We start from the raw sequence: 16,559 nt of genomic DNA on the forward strand, positions 1-16,559 counted from the left end.
TCCTATGTCAAATGCTGCAGACAGTGAAGTAAGATGAGGGACTGCAACTGTTTAATGATTTGGCAAGACAGAGGTCATCGATGACTTCACAACAGAAGGTTTCATGGAAAAAATATAGGAGGAAAATGCCTAGCTGACGTGAACTAAGAGAAAGTGATAGGTAAGAAAATGGATGAAATGAGTAAAGGCAAATTTGAGGAATTTTGATATAATGTGAAGAATAGAATGGAGCAATAGTTGAAAGGGCAAATAGAATTAAGAGAATTTTGGGGGCGTTACTGTGATAGATACAATCTGTGTATGTGTTCACATGTATACAAATGATAGAAATAATTCAAGAAAGAAAGAAAATGAATAATGCAACAGACAGGGATTAACTTCAAGTCTAAAGCATTTGACTAGATAGGTGGAATAAAATCTAGTACAGAAGTGGAGGGCTAAGCCTTGAAAAGAAGTAAGGAGAGAAGGCAATTAAAAGAAAATTGGTAGTAGGGAGATAATGTAGTTCTCTTCTGAATATTGTTATTTTTTCCATAAACGAGTAAGTTTATCAGTTTTGAGTGAGGAGGAGGAGAGTATTAGATATTTGTTGAGAGAGAAGATGGTGAAAATTTATACAACAGAGCAAGAGACTAAATTAACCAAATAATATGTAAGCTGCCAGGCAGTGAAAAAGACTCATTTGAGATTTGAGGTTATAAATTTAAATGAGGCTAGTCAGCATGGAGCAATATTTCATTCAGACGTTTTCAGCTGTTACATTGCCAATGTGGAACCATCACTGAGTTTGGTTTAAACTAAATTGGAGTTTTGCCAGGTAAGTAAGATAGAAAAATAAGTTGATGGAAATTGCTAGGGAGTGATTTTAGCGACAGACTATGGACTCTGACCTGAGTAAGTAGGATGGTGAGGACGTAAAGTGAGTGATGAACAGTGAAGATTTGATGAGAGTAAGATTGTTGGATTGGCAGTACGAGAGTCAGTAAGCTGGAAAGATAGAAGGGAGTTGCCAAAGAGGAACACTGGCAGTTACTGGTAATGACAAGGTCTCGGGTGTTGCCATGAATGCTGGTGGTTAAGGTGAAGTAGAGGAAAAGATTATTGGAATTATGGAGATCAAGAGATACAGAGTTCAGGAAATTAGACTGCTCATTTGTGTCCATGTTGGCATTTCTAAGAGTAACAGAGAGGAAGTCAGTCATCCAGGTGGTAAAATTTTTAAGATGTTTGGAGAGTGGGAAAGTATCACTAGGTGAGTGTTGTATGGAAGGGTAGCATATGGAGTTCTTCAAGAAGGAGGAAGGAGAAAAGATCTGAGTATGGCAAAGAGGAGCAATAAATACGACTACGCAACTCCCAGGTCTTATGGTTATAGGGATTATGGAGAAAAACAGAAGGCACCTGTTACCCAAGAGGGCTAAGATACAGTGTTCTTGGCAAGTCTGAGATTTTACTGAGAGCCAGAGAGTTAACAAAGCATTCAGAGTAGTCGTTGAGGATTTTTCTCAATTTAATGAGTTGGCTCGGGAAGATACTAGGAAAGATTTGGGGTATTTAGGAAGGGTTAGTAGAATTATATTGCTATATATTTCTACATCAGACTATGTACTGATCTATAATCCTTCCTATAGTTTTAGAACTATCAACATTCATATGTCATTTTTCCTGTTAAGTTTGCCTTAGATGCAGTATACTTCATAACAGGTAATGATTGAATGCGAAGGGCACTGTATCTATACTTTCAAGACTTCTGAATTTTATTTCGATACTAAATTTTTTAGTAGCAGTTTTTATGTTCATTGTATTTAGAATACTAATAAAAAAAGGTTCAATTTTTTTTTGAAAGGAAAGAGTCTAATAGTGGGACTCTATGATGACAATAATATTAACATATTTAATTTATATTGTTTAATCCACAAATTAGCCATTATTGTTATTGTTCTATGCAGGCAATTTTTAAATCATTATCTTTATAACCGTGGTTTTCAGTGAATATTTTACTACCTTAAGTGCATTGTGTACCATTTCATTTATTGAGGTGGTATTGATGACATTCTCTTTGTTTTTGATTGTCTGAATATGTTTTTATTTTGCTCTTATTAATTTTTCTGGGTATAGAATTCCAGTAATTTTTCAATTAATGTCAATTGTCAGTCTAATTGTCATTCCTTTTAAGGTGATTTATCTTCTTTCTGGTGCAGTTGAGATCTCTTCTTTGTGATCAATACTTTCACAATGATGTTTCTAAATATAATTTTTTTTAAAAACTTCCTGCTTGGATTTATTGGAATTCTTTGGTCTGAAGTTTGAAATCTTTCAATGGTTTTGAAAATCTTAGCCATTATCCTTTTGAAAATGTCTTTTTCTTTATTCTATTATCTTAGATCCCCTCGGTATAACTTCTAACTTCTAATTGCCATTTTATATCTTTCATATTTTCTTTTTCTGAGGAATAGTCTTGATAATTTCTTCAATACCATCATTCTTTTCTCTAAATTTCTCTCTGTCTTTATCTAATCTGATCTTTTATACATCAAGAGAATTTTAATTTTAGTTCATTTGTTTTTCTGTTCTAGAAGTTTGGGTCTCTTTCAAACCTGCCTGGTTATTTATATTATTTATTATTATCTAAAGAATTATTTATTCATATTTTCAAATGTTTGATTTCTTGAAATATATTAAACATTCATATTTTTATTTTTTAATAAATTCAATAGCTAAAGTCTTTTGAAGTCCGTGTGTGTGTGTGTGTGTGTGTGTGTGTGTGTGTTATTTCCTTTTCCTTCGCTGGCTTTAACTATTGGTGCCTAATTTGCTTGGGTGTTTAGTGATTTTATCAGTGAGCTCATATTTCTTGAAACTTTATCTGTGGGAAATTTATGTGGCCTGAGTTGAAGTTCAGTTCTTTCAGAGAAGATTTATGTTCACTCCTGCTAGTTGCTTTTGAATAACAGAAACTCAGGATTACAGATTTACTTTCATTTAATTCTGAAGTAGAAGTTTTTTGCAGACGATATAGGCAGCATGGATTTGGACCACATAGGTTCCTAGGTCCAGGCTTATTTTTCCAAAACTGTATAATTTTTCTTTCTTTCCCACATCTTTATCCAAAAGAGTAACAAGAGAAAAAAAGTTTATTTTTTGTCCCCTTTTTCATGGTGGCTTTACTTCTCACTCTCCATTCCCTGAGAATGAATGAACTGCATTGCTCTAGTCCACAAGTCACTACTCACGTTGAATTCTATGACACTCTGCAGAATTCAAAGTGCCCCCTACAGTAGTCCAATATAATGTCTCTGGTTGAAATTGCATTATTTTGGGGTTCCAGCTCTTTATGCAGGAATCTCTCTTACCCTTCTACTGGTCCAAGGCTTTCTCTGGCACTTCACACAACTGTTAATACAAAAACTCAAAGTCTCCTGGATTGACCAATACCCTCTGTGGCAAAGCTGGCTTTAGTACCCGCTTTTATCTCTAGATACCTGTTTTTTCTGGTTTGTTTGTTTGTTTGTTTTATTTTATTTTGTTTTGTTTTTTGGCCACCAATGATTTCTAACTTTCTTGACTACTCAGCAATTCTTTAAAAGAAAAAATTTATTTTAATTTTATGCAGTGTTTAATTATTTTAATTAAGATAGTCACTTAGTTTAGGGTACATATTCCGATATTTTGCCAGAATTGGAATCCCATATGTAGTGTTAGTATTTGAATACATGTAGAGAATCACTTATGACCATTGTGTTCAATACAATAAGAACATTAATTGATACAGAAAACTAGTGTTTTATTTAATGATATCCTGTATCCTTAGGAGACTGATGTGCTAACAGATCACAATATACAGCATTATGTTTAGGAAAGATTACTTGCCTTGTCATAGATCTTATAGACAAAAACTAATTATTAACAATATGTATATATTTAATGAAAGACAAAATCAATTTTTAAGTGTTTTCGATCCTCTTTCATCTGCTGTGTGTTCTGCAGTATGAGAGCTTAATATGGTTATGTGTATTTTTAATAATAATAAACATTATACTGTAAAATTGTATTATTAATTTTCTTTTGAGATGAATTTTTTATGCAGTTATAAGTATATAATTTATCTACACCCTACTCCATTTATTACAATCACACATTAGGAGAGATATATATCTCCTAGTGTATTTGGATGAGAACTTCAGCAGAATAGACTTTTAGGATATAATTGTTTTATGCATTTTTTCATTTTTATCTTAGTGCCTGATAGTGCACCAGAAAATATTACTTACAAAAACATTTCCTCTGGAGAGATTGAACTATTATTCCTTCCTCCAAGTAGTCCCAATGGTATCATACAAAAATATACAATTTATCTCAAGAGAAGTAATGGAAATGAAGAAAGAACTATAGATACAACCTCTTTGACTCAGAATATTAAAGGTAAAAAAAAAGTATAATGTTGGATATTTATATTTGTATTGACAGATGACTACAAATATTAGCTTGTTGTTGTATTATAAATAGTTAAGTGCAATTAGTTTTATACAGAGTATGACAATTCTGACTTTTTGGTTAAATAAGCTAGGAGTTTATTCCAAGTCACATGAAACAATATTCTAGGTCGATCCTTGTCCACATTATCCTATATCATTGTGTCTTCATAATAGGAGTTATTATTCCATAGAACTACATTTTTATTTAGTTTTTACTTTTGGAAGATTGTTAAGAGACATTGCATAGTTTGTCTCATGCACATTATTAAAAGATATTTTGTAAGTTCAACATATCTATTTTATTTCTATTTAGGACTGAATAAATACACCCAATATATGATTGAGGTGTCTGCTAGTACACTCAAAGGTGAAGGAGTTCGGAGTGCACCTATAAATGTACTGACTGAAGAAGATGGTAAATATAGTAGTGCATAGTGGTGTATTTTGAATCCATCACATTTCAAGAAATGTGTATGTAGAATGAAGATATATAGTGAACACACAATGCAATATATGAATGAAGTATTATAGAATTGTATAGTTGAAACCTATGTAATTTTATTAACCAATGTCACCCAAAAAATTTAGTTTAAAAAAAGAATGAAGTTATAATGTAAAAATCCCCTATCCTTGGGTATCAGGTTTTGTTTCACTCAACATTATATAGAGATTTCATTGTCATGCCATAAAAGGAGCTAGTATAGTCAGATTTATGTTTAATAAAGTCATGTGTAAAATGCTTTTTTTTTAAGTTCTGAAGTCCTCTGCGTTCTGTAAAAAAATCACTAATGTTTATTTCATGGGGATTTTTAAGGCTAAAATTCTGGTTTGAACATCAACTAATGTGTTAGTTATAACTGTGTTTTTCAACTTTTACTTTCATAAAAATATACATTTACATAAGTTTTGTAGTAGAGTCTGTTATGTCAGCCTGCAACATTTTTTTTATGTATTAGAATTAGCTTTTAATGAGTTCAGGGTATTTTTCAGGTTTGCTGCATAATTTGTAAGATGCTATTCCTGAATGTTAATAGCCTTCATATTGAATATTTAAACACACCTTTCCTAATCTGAATAAAATCAACTTTACTACTGGGACCCCTTTTACACTGGTACCTCACCAAGTTAGAGGCATATATCATGCTAAGTAAAGTAGTTTTGAGGAATATACTTGGGTTTGGATTTGCATTTTATGTTTTATACATTGTGTGTTTTGAGACTATTCTTTTTTTTTTCTGTAAAAGGAAGTCCTATTGCTGTGGGGGGTGGGCTTAGATGTATCATAAGTATTTATAGGTGATCTTTTTTCCCTTTCTCTTTCAAGTCTCCCTACCTTCGAGAAAGGTTGCTCCCTGTGGAAATTCAGATTCTAGTCATTTGCCAGGACAAAATGTGCATTGTATACTTTTAGAAGAAAGGCATTATTCTGCATTGTTCTTATTTTATTCAAAATAATAAAGTCTTTGGAGCCCTCTTCTCCCATTTCAGGTCTCTTGTATTTTCACTTCTATCAAATTACTTCACCAAAGCATGGTGATAGGGTGCTCTGGGTTGCCCTAGTTTCTAAATCTTCTCAGTGTTTAGTCTTCCTTAGTCACAGCATCTACTTATTTATGCTTGTTTCTCCATCAAAATTTACCTGCCCACATATTCATTTTTTATAGTTAGATTTTCTTTTTGTTCTCAAAGTAAAATTAACTTAATCAACCAATCAATCAATCTTTTCTTTTCCATGAGACAATAGTCAAATGCTAGAGGAGGTTAGCTTTGGTTCTATCTTAGATAATACCTAAGAAAGGTATATTAAGTCATTTTAGCAATGCCGTTCTGGACATATCACCCACTTCTTTATTTCTAATCTAATGCAATTGTTCTGAGAATTTGAGGTTATATGAAGGAACATAGGCCAGCAATGAATGTATATGTTGAGCGGGCAGAGCTTTTTACCTCTCAAGTCAATAGTTTCTAATTATACTATATATCCGAATTGCCTGGGTTGTTAAATGTACAGAGTCAAAATAAACTTTCATCCAAGTCCTTGGCCAAAGTCATTTATACAATTGCTAAGGAATAGGATAAAGAACAAAACCCCCTTATCAAAAAATTACAGGAAATTGAGAATAGATAAAGGCTTGAGAGAGTTTGCTTTATTGGATATTAGGAACTCCTTGTTGTCATGGAGACTGCAGTTCGGTAGAAGGGATCGAAATTTAACAAACACATAGACAAATCATTTTTATAATACTATTTACTGGTATAAGTGTTCTCCAAAATTATTGACCAGAACAAAAGAGGGACTTTAGCTATTCTGAGGCATCCGGAAAAGTGTAACTGAGAAAGTTATGGCCAAGCTGTGACTTGAAGGAAGATGCAGGGTGAGAAAACGGAAAGATCTTACCAGCAGGGAGTATGAGCCTTATGAAGACCCTTCTCACCTTCCTCATATGCTCTGTCATGATGAATTGGGTAGATTTTAACAAATATATTATATTATATTATATTATATTATATTATATTATATTATATTATATTATATTATTATATTATATTCATTATAATATTATTATATTAATTTATTTCAAATTTCATTTGTTTAGATTATATTTCAGAATACAAATGCCGAAATGATTAAAACTTAGTCCACTATAGTAGATATGCAGAATTTTATTTAGATAGGCATGTTAATTTCATTTATTAAGCAATCAAAAGTATTATATAAAAAAGAATATACCCAAGGATATAGTGAAGATTAAATATAAAACACCAAAAATTATCTGATATTCCACATAAATGTCTCAAAGCATATTATAGAACAGTAATGCTTAGTTACAACATATGTTCTAAATCAGTGGGTTTTTTGATTGAAATCCTATTTTCCAATAATAACAATAGTTAAATTTTGCCAAGATATGAGGGAAAATGTTATAGGCTTTTGTTTTGACAAATGAGAGTCGTCAGAGTAATGCATATCAGGAAACAGACATCTCCAAAAGATATATGGATTCTTGTAATGATCAGTATTTGATCGCATTTTTATTGTAGTGCTAATAAGAATACCAAATGAAAATATAAATACAGCTAGCTGTCACCATTATTCTGTAGGATTCATCTCATAAAACTTTCCTCTGCTCAATAAACTTTTTTTAGAAAATTGTTACCGAAATAATGAAAATACATACACATGCACACATTTGTGTGTATCACACAACTATAACTGAAATTATTCTGAAAAATTTAAAAGTTTAGATTTTAAATTTAGCATTTTCTCCAAATTATTGGAAAAGGTGGTCTGTGCATGTACTAATTTATAAATTAAAGTTGTTTGAAGATCTCAGCAAATTCTCTGAATTTCTATTAACATCATATGAGTTCCCTTTCCATGTATAACTATAACAATAATCTAAGTTTTAGTAATTTATACCCTCTTGTATGCAAGAAGTTATATATTAATATTCTAAGACATTATTGTGCTGTTACACAGCCACTGAAAAATGCCATTCTAAATGTTTCACCTAAATGGAAATGTAAACTTGGCTAACTAGTTTATAGTAATTTTTTTTAGTGCTTAGTCAATGCAGAATGGCCTAAGTATTTGAATCCTTATTCTATTATAGCAGAATTAGAAGTGGACCCTAAACTGTTTTTCCTATTTATGTGCTATGCTGGTGTTTCCTTTGTAAACCATTCAATTTCAAAGACTCAGTGAACAGATTTTGATATCGTTCTATGTTTTATTGACACAACTGCAGTTGAGGATGTAGTTTTTATTTGTAAGGTCAATCATTTTAACTGCTTCCCAATGTTATGCTTATCACTTTCCCATTACTTGGATGTGTGATTTTTTTCTCCACCTATTTTTTTTGGGGGGGGAGCTCTTTAACTGTATATTATACTAATTCACCCAATAGTTTTATTTTTATTAGAGGGTGATAATTTACCAAGATGTTCTTGAACAGTAGGTGAATCACTATGACATACCCCCTGTTCTTTTTTCTCATGAAATATTTTTTTCCATTGAATCATAGAAACAGATGTTCTTATACCACCATGCAAAATCTCCTTTTATCATCTCATTTTGAAAGTAAACAGTCTCTGGTGCCCATGGAGAAAGACACTGTACCTGATTCATTTACCAGAAAGTTTATAATAAAAATTTTGTGCATTTTCATTTTAACCTTTTCAAATATATGTTTAATAAAATGTATTGTCCAATATTCTAACTTTTCAGCTCCTGATTCTCCCCCCCAACACTTCTTTGTAAAACAGTTGTCTGGTGTCACAGTGAAGTTGTCATGGCAACCACCCCTGGAGCCAAATGGAATTATCCTCTATTACACAGTTTATGTCTGGTAAGAATTTTTTCTTTTTTGGAAATAGTTCTGAGAACAAGTATTAATCTGTAACATAATAGGAATGTAGTTGTTTTTTTTTTTTTTTTTAGAATGTGATACTACATTAAGAACCTAATTACTAGTAGGCTAGTTAATATGCTTTTATGAAGAAACAAATTTTTCCCATATTATATAGAGGTCTAAGCATAGTCAAATGTTGTAATTTTTGTAATTAAAACAAAAACAATTATGTAGTATGCATAATTATACTAAATTTCTGCTTTTAAAAGTTATGAACTGATCAACTTATGTGAATGCAGTATATAATTTTAAACTTTTCTAGAGTTTACACAAATATTCTCTAAGTTATTATGATTTTAAGTTTTCTTAAGCAGAATAATTTTAACTAAATTTTAACTAAAATTTAACTAAAAGATATTTCTTCCGAAATCTGCTAAGGTCAGTTTTCCACTGAAATGTAAGTAGTGGATTTATTTTTTTCTAATCATCTTACCTGATTACCTATTTATGCATTGGTTCTTACCTGATTATCTATTTATGAATTAGTTATGAAAAAGATGAAATCTTATAAGGCATCTCATGTCAATTAACGACATGGCTATACTGCTTCATGAACAATAGATAAAAATCTGTAGTTTGATCTATTGTAAATGCTCTTAAAAGGATTCATCAGTTATATAACTTATTTCCTAGTACATTTTAAAACTCTCAACTCAGAAAATATAATTTAACAATATTTTATAGAACAAAAAATTTTCTTACTTATAAATTCCTGACTTAGAAGATCCAGCATTAAGAGACTATAATATTTTAAAGAAATCTACTCTTCTCTCTCCTAAACTAAGATTTTTCTTTTCCCAATCTCTCTTTAAACTTTTTGCATACTGCTCTGTCGGACTGTAACTCCTGTGTTCTTCATTGCCTGATTCCTAGTCATTTTGCCTAGTCCTGGCAAAATTAGGAGTGACATGAGAGATGTTAGTGGGAGGAGAAGCAGTGAGAAGAAGGTAACCATTTCCCTCTGTTATCCTTTTCATTCATTTATCTATTCATTTTCATTCCTTCATTCAAAATTTTGATAGAGTGCTTATATATCTGTGAAGAAAGCACACCTAAGACCCTGCCCTCAAGGAGCTTGCATTCTAAAGGATAACTGGATTATATACTCATAAACAAACAAATGAGGGAAACAAAAAAAAAAAAGAGGGGGGGCTGCTTTTGATGAGATGTCTGGGCAATAACTCTTTGAAAAAGTGGTATTGAGTTGTGATCTGAGGAGGACAAGTTACTTCTTGTCATCTGAAGGTCTGTAGGTTGGAATTTTCCAAGGAGAAGGAACATCAAATGCATGGACTCTGTGGGAAAATACAACTTGCCATTTTGAAGACCAGAAAGAAGATCAGTGTTGCTGGAGGTAACAGAGATAGAGGAGATTAATACTGGGTGATAGGAGGCAGTTGAAGGTCAGGAGCCAAGCCATAGTAAGGATTTTGTTTTAACTTTAACAATAATGGGAATTGTTGGAGAATTTCAAGTACTTAGATACTTTATGGAGAATGAATTGTAAAGGGCAAAAGTTTTAGCACAGAAAACAGTATGGATACTATTTTAGTAGGCTGGGCAATAGATGTTATTGACAATGGGAAGGATGAATGGGTAGCTTTGAGCTACATTTGTGAAGAAGAGTTGACAAGACTTGGTGATGGATTGGCTACAAGGATGAAAAAACAGATGAATTAACTTCTAAACTTTTTAATCAAGAGTGGTGACTCCAAGATTTGGACACAATTTTACAGAGTTAGAAAAAACTAAAAGTGCCCCTCGGTGATCTGTGTAGTTCCCTTAAATGACTGTATAAATGGTGGCTGTCATTATTAGCAGGATTTCTGTTTCAGGGTGTCCATATTCCTCTCATAATTCTGCTTGCATTATTTCAGTTGTTCCAATAATTACCAAATTCTTTTAAAAACAATATCTTTGGATAGTTACTCTTTTCAATATGTCTGCAAAATTCAGACTGCGTTACATTTGTTGCACTGTATGACTTCTGTCCTTATCATGAATATTTCTTTGCAAAATGGATGAGGAAGGTTAATGTATAATCATTTTATATCCACTACCGTGTGAGTATGGTTTGTGGATGATATGCTCAGAAATCTGCATTTAAAATTATTTTTTCCTTCTAAAGTTTGCTTTGTGAAATAAATTTTATGATCTAACAGGATGATAAGTAGCATTTTCCCTCAAATATTGATAAATTATACTTTTATGCTTTCAAATAACATTCCTAAAGTAACTACCATTAAATAAATGAATTTCTGTTACAGCACTGTAAGCTTATTTTTCTAATGCATTTTGGATTGAGGTGTATTCTAGTAGACTGCTATAAAATATTTATTTACCTTATAGTTGAATTGAACTTGGATTTGTTTAGCAATTTTACTTCTATATTGTTAGTAAAATTTAACAGAAGCTTTCTCCTTTGTTAAAAAACTCCAGACTGAATGCCCTATAAGGTTTAGCTAAAGACTGGGATGAAAGTAATGCTGACAATTCTAGCTTATGTACAGATCTTGGCTTTTAAATGTTTCTCAGTTTTCTTAGCAGTAATTATGAGAAGCAATTTTAAATAAGTCAGTCCGACAAATGTGTATTAAACTCTGTGGGGAGATAGAATTTTAAAATAATTGTAGACTAATTGGAGATAAAATATGCCCATGTGAAATAATTTAAAATACTTACTGAGCAATATATTAAGAAGTCAGAACAATTCTAATGCAGTTTTTTATTAAATGTCACTAGTCAAATCCCCCAGTAAAATAAAAACTTACCTTTGAAAATGGCTTTCCATATGCTAGAAAGTATTCTTCATCCTTTTTCTTTCTCCAGTTTTCCAAAAGATTTTCATTGTATTAAAACTGTTTAATGGTTTGAACATAGGATATAGATTAATAATCAGAATGGGAAGAGGGTCATTTCAAATTTCCTGAATTTACCTCCCATTTTGGAATGAAGGTTATAAAGACAGATGTATAAGTCAGGACAACAACTCAGTGGAAACAGTATATGAAGCTTGGAGGAAGCATGAATGAGCTGTGTCAAGAAGTGATAAATAGCATTGTAAAAATGGAATATTGGAGCCAGATTGGGATGATGAGTGACACAAACAAAGATGGAGGGAGTGGTTGCAGCACTATCTAAAGAACAATGCCCTCCTAACTTCCACATATATTGTCCACCATTTAAAAGACTAAAATAAAATGTAGAAATGAAAATCAGTGAATAAATTATTTTTTTAAATGGTCTACAGATAACCAATAAACATAAAAAGACATTCAATCTCACTCATGGTCAGAGATTTGCAAATTAAATAGATTTTTTTGTTATTAAACTTGCAGAAATCAAGATTAATATCCAGACTAGTAGTGAGAGTTGCAAAAATGTATACTCTCACACATTATTATTGTGACTCTAAATTATAATAAGTTATAATTTGAAACAAAAATTATTTTGGAACAGCAAACAAAAAATTAACATAAAAAATTCAAACCATTTGACTTAATAATCACTCCTGGAAATTTAACCTGCAGAAATAAAACTACCATTATGAAAAAAACATTTGTGTAAGACTGATTACTGCATCATTGTTGGTAATAACTAAAGAAAAAAAAGAGAGACAACCTAAATGTTAATTTATAGAAGAAAGGCTAAATATCTATGATACATTCAAATTAGTCAACTACAAAAATAAAAAGAAAAGAAATGCTAATCCACACCTCAAAAAAATAATCATATAGATCATTGTTATTCACATCAAAATACAGAACATATACTTTTATAAATGAAAATAAAACACTATAATGGAACACAAAATAATCCTATTATAATATTTTTAAACCAATAAGAACAAAACAGATTTCAAAACTAAAACCAAAAGTAGCAGCTGATTATGACAGTGTCAAAGCTGGGTTTCTCATGCATGGGAGGGAGTGACTGCTCTGAACTGCAGGATCACTCACTGAGATCGCTCTTCCGAGAGCAGAGAGCTCAGGCCTCAGCCCAAAGGTTAATGTACGTTTCCTCTGATATGGCAACAATGTGAGAACAAGAAAGATGGAGTCAGGAACTCAGGGATAGCATCACTTCTGTTTCCTTTCCATTTCTCTCGGTTCTCAGTTTTATGGCAAACCAGCTCTTACATAACTAAGATACATTCTGAACTTGAATGTATCAGAAGTTGAAATTTCAATTGAAGTTTATTTATGCTAGATATTATTTATTTAGATATTTTTCTACTTAGTCATCAAAATATCACCTCCAATCCTAAACTCCCAAAGGAAAACAAACCCCAAACAGACAACACACATTAGTATCTGAAAAATTTTGTTAGCACTATAGTCTCTGAAGATAAATCGGGATAGATGTAGAAACCATATTTATAAATGCTAATAACTGAGGTGAATTACTGAGTCTATTTAGGTAATTTATAAAGATTATCTTATTTTTACTGAAATATACAGATATTTGAGACAAAATTTATTTTTGACCTGCATTTTCCAGGTAATTGCCTTGATTTTTCACTATCTATAGAATGTAATCGGGGTTTTTCTTATTGTAGGCAGGTACTTATCTGAAATATTTTGCTACGAAGATCAGGGCAAGAAGGCAATGTGAGGCAGCAGACAGCATTTAAAAATATGCTTGAAAAGGAATTTTCAAAATAGATATAATGCAATTAGATTATTTTAGTTAATTTCATAGCTTTAGGGATATAAATTGGATTAACTATATTGCAGTGTTCTGATGACAAGAATATAGAACTGGGTAAAATTTCTATGACAAGGCATCTTTCTCTGAGAGAGACATCGCATTAAGATTTTGAAGAGACCCTCTCCTGGTGTCTCAGTGAAGTTGAAGAAAGTTCTTTCTCCCTGTTGCTTCTGAGAAAGGGTGTCTGATCAAACTGTTTCAAATTGCTGAATAGCTTGGCTAATCTTCCCTATCTCCAATAGCATACTCTGAATCCATATTTTTCTTACTATGGTAAGCTTTCCACCTATTTTTCAGATAACCATACTTATATTTGCAGTGAATCGATGCTTTTGTAATGGTAAAACCATGGCTGACATGTATCTCTTTGTAGATAGCCCTGATTTATATAAAATCTATTATTCTTTTTAATGATTCAAGAATTCAAATATTTCAATAGTCTAGGGGGAACATTTATCTTCGGAGGTAATATCCATTTACTTCTTGGATACCTTGTGTTTCTAAAGAAGAAAAAAATGAGGTTATTTGAGATATACACTTTTACAGTAATATAGATCATATTTTTTTTACCTAAATTCTTTAATAATTAATTTTGTTATTCTTAAAATCTAAATTTCTTTTTAAAATGCGGTTTTCAGCACCTTTGTATCCATGTTCATTCTTTAATTTAGGTTTTAATCTATACCTAATTCAAAACTATGGAGCCTGAACTAACATGACTGAAATAAAATAATTGTAGTGCTCTTTTACTTAGCAATATTTTGTTCTTTAGACTTTTTCGCCCTCCTGTTGTGGTACTTGGAGAATTTTGAGTCAATATTTTCTTTTCTGGATTTTAAGTATTTTAAGATTTTAATTGAGTAAGAACTGTGAGCTCTATTTTTATCTTTTCTATATGTTATACATACATTATTTTCAGTCTTATTTTTAATTAAATAAATAAAGGGTAACTCACTAGCTTGCTATTTTACATAATCTAGTCAGATATTTACTACTTATGTATATGAATTGATCTTAGGTAAATGTTACTTTTGTATAATATATGAAAATGAGTTTGATAAATATATGGTATAAATAAGATTTATCCAACATTTAAAAAGAACAAATATTAGACCAATTAAAACGTTGGTATGAAAACGAATTTAGATTCCTAGAGATCCATTAAAATCAGTTCTAGAAAACTCTAATATGAATGTCTTATTAATACTTGGTTGAATTACAGAATATGCTTGAAAACAAAGAAGTTTATTTATTCTGAAATTCACTCTTCAGCATTTCAGGATAAGTGGCATCTTTATCCTATTAGTCTGGATTGATAAATTTTTGTGCATAAATTTTATTTTTAATGTACTTGCACCCAAAATATATATGTAACATTTCATTTAAAAGTCAATTATACAGAAATATCTCTTTTCTCTTTTACAGGGATAGGTCATCATTAAAAATTATTAATGTAACTGAAACATCATTAGAGTTTTCAGATTTGGACTATAATGTTGACTATAGTGCATATGTAACAGCTAGCACCAGATTTGGTGATGGGAAAACAAGAAGCAATATCGTTAACTTTCGAACACCTGAGGGAGGTGAGTTCTTTTCAATGTAAGTCAAGTAAAAGAATATCCTACTCAGACAAAAGAGTGTTAAATATAAAAATGTATCATTAAGCATAATATCTATTGGTTGGGTGCAAAATTGCTTTTTCGTCATTTTCCAGCTGTGTGACATTGGGGAAGTTAGTTAATCTCTCTGTGCCTCAATTTCCCATCTGTATTGCAGAAACAATATAGTATCTACTTCACAGGGCTATTTTTGTAAATGCACTTAAGGCAAAACTGCACACTTAGCAAGCACTGTGTGTGTTTGTTACATGAAACAAAATAAAATATATGAAGTCAGCTCTCTGCTTTTGTCTTCTATTATTCGATTTTAAAATTCTAAGTTAAGTCAGAATTTCATATTATGTATTCAATGTTGGAAACTTGTTGCAAGGTTGTTTTCAAATCCAGGGCTGCAAGTATGTTTTAGAACTAGAACAGTGTTTTATGAGTAAGAAATCTATCTGTCCTCTGCTTGGATGTTGCTATAGGTAGAGTGTTAGAGGGATGACCCAATGAACCTCATGGATTTCATTTCTGACTTGTAATTAGATGTCATTCCAATTTATTATTTTTTTGAAAAACAATTATCATCACTTATCAAAGGCAAGTAAAATTTAGAACACTCAGACATTATTTGAAGCCACAAGTACAATTTTTTGTTCAATTGCCTTTTTTTTTTAAATAGCACCAAGCGATCCTCCCAAAGATGTTCATTACGCAAATCTCAGTTCTTCATCAATAATTCTTTTTTGGACACCTCCTTCAAAACCTAATGGGATTATACAATATTATTCTGTTTATTACAGAAATACTTCAGGTACTTTCACACAGGTAAGACTTGAGTGTTCTCCTACTTCTTTATTTATATCGCTCAATTTTATTGACGATGATATATACTTGGCATGGTAGAAAAAATCATTTATCTTATGATGATAATTATGCGTAGACATTTTATAAAACTCTCATTGACATAGAAAAATGTGGTGGCAAAATGTCAGATACATTTTAATCTACTTACCTCTCTATCTATACATACACACACACACACTCACACACACATACACACATGGATTCAAATATATTTCCAATAATGAAGCTGCCACCTATTTAAAATTCTGTACCTAAATATATCCTTCAATTCCACTCCTCCAAGCAGTATTCTCTAAAGAATAAATGGTTTAATTTACCCTCAATTATTTCTCGACTAAAAAAATTTCTTTTGTTTGTATACAGTATAGTTTTCATGTTTGAATGTGTTTATGTGTTTTTCTTCATTAAAAAATGTTTTTAATTATTAGCAAGAAGGGTTATTATCACTATTATTACTATTATTAATAGTATCAGATATGAAATTACTAGAA

At 31.2% G+C, this 16,559-nt stretch overlaps 1 protein-coding gene across 1 annotated transcript in view; it reads left to right on the plus strand.

The window, feature by feature from the left end:
• Window positions 1-16,559, plus strand: part of PTPRQ (protein tyrosine phosphatase receptor type Q) — a 165,476-nt gene that overhangs the window by 32,375 nt on the left and 116,542 nt on the right. Inside the window, exons 15-19 of the mRNA XM_039838923.1 lie at window positions 4,240-4,422; window positions 4,789-4,890; window positions 8,704-8,824; window positions 15,023-15,183; window positions 15,884-16,029. Of these exons, the coding sequence (XP_039694857.1) occupies window positions 4,240-4,422; window positions 4,789-4,890; window positions 8,704-8,824; window positions 15,023-15,183; window positions 15,884-16,029 (713 nt within the window). The remainder of the gene's footprint in view (window positions 1-4,239; window positions 4,423-4,788; window positions 4,891-8,703; window positions 8,825-15,022; window positions 15,184-15,883; window positions 16,030-16,559) is intronic.

The sequence above is a fragment of the Pteropus medius genome, unplaced genomic scaffold, assembly GCF_902729225.1.
Source record: "Pteropus medius unplaced genomic scaffold, Ma_sr-lr_union100, whole genome shotgun sequence".
NCBI classification, from domain to species: domain Eukaryota; kingdom Metazoa; phylum Chordata; class Mammalia; order Chiroptera; family Pteropodidae; genus Pteropus; species Pteropus medius.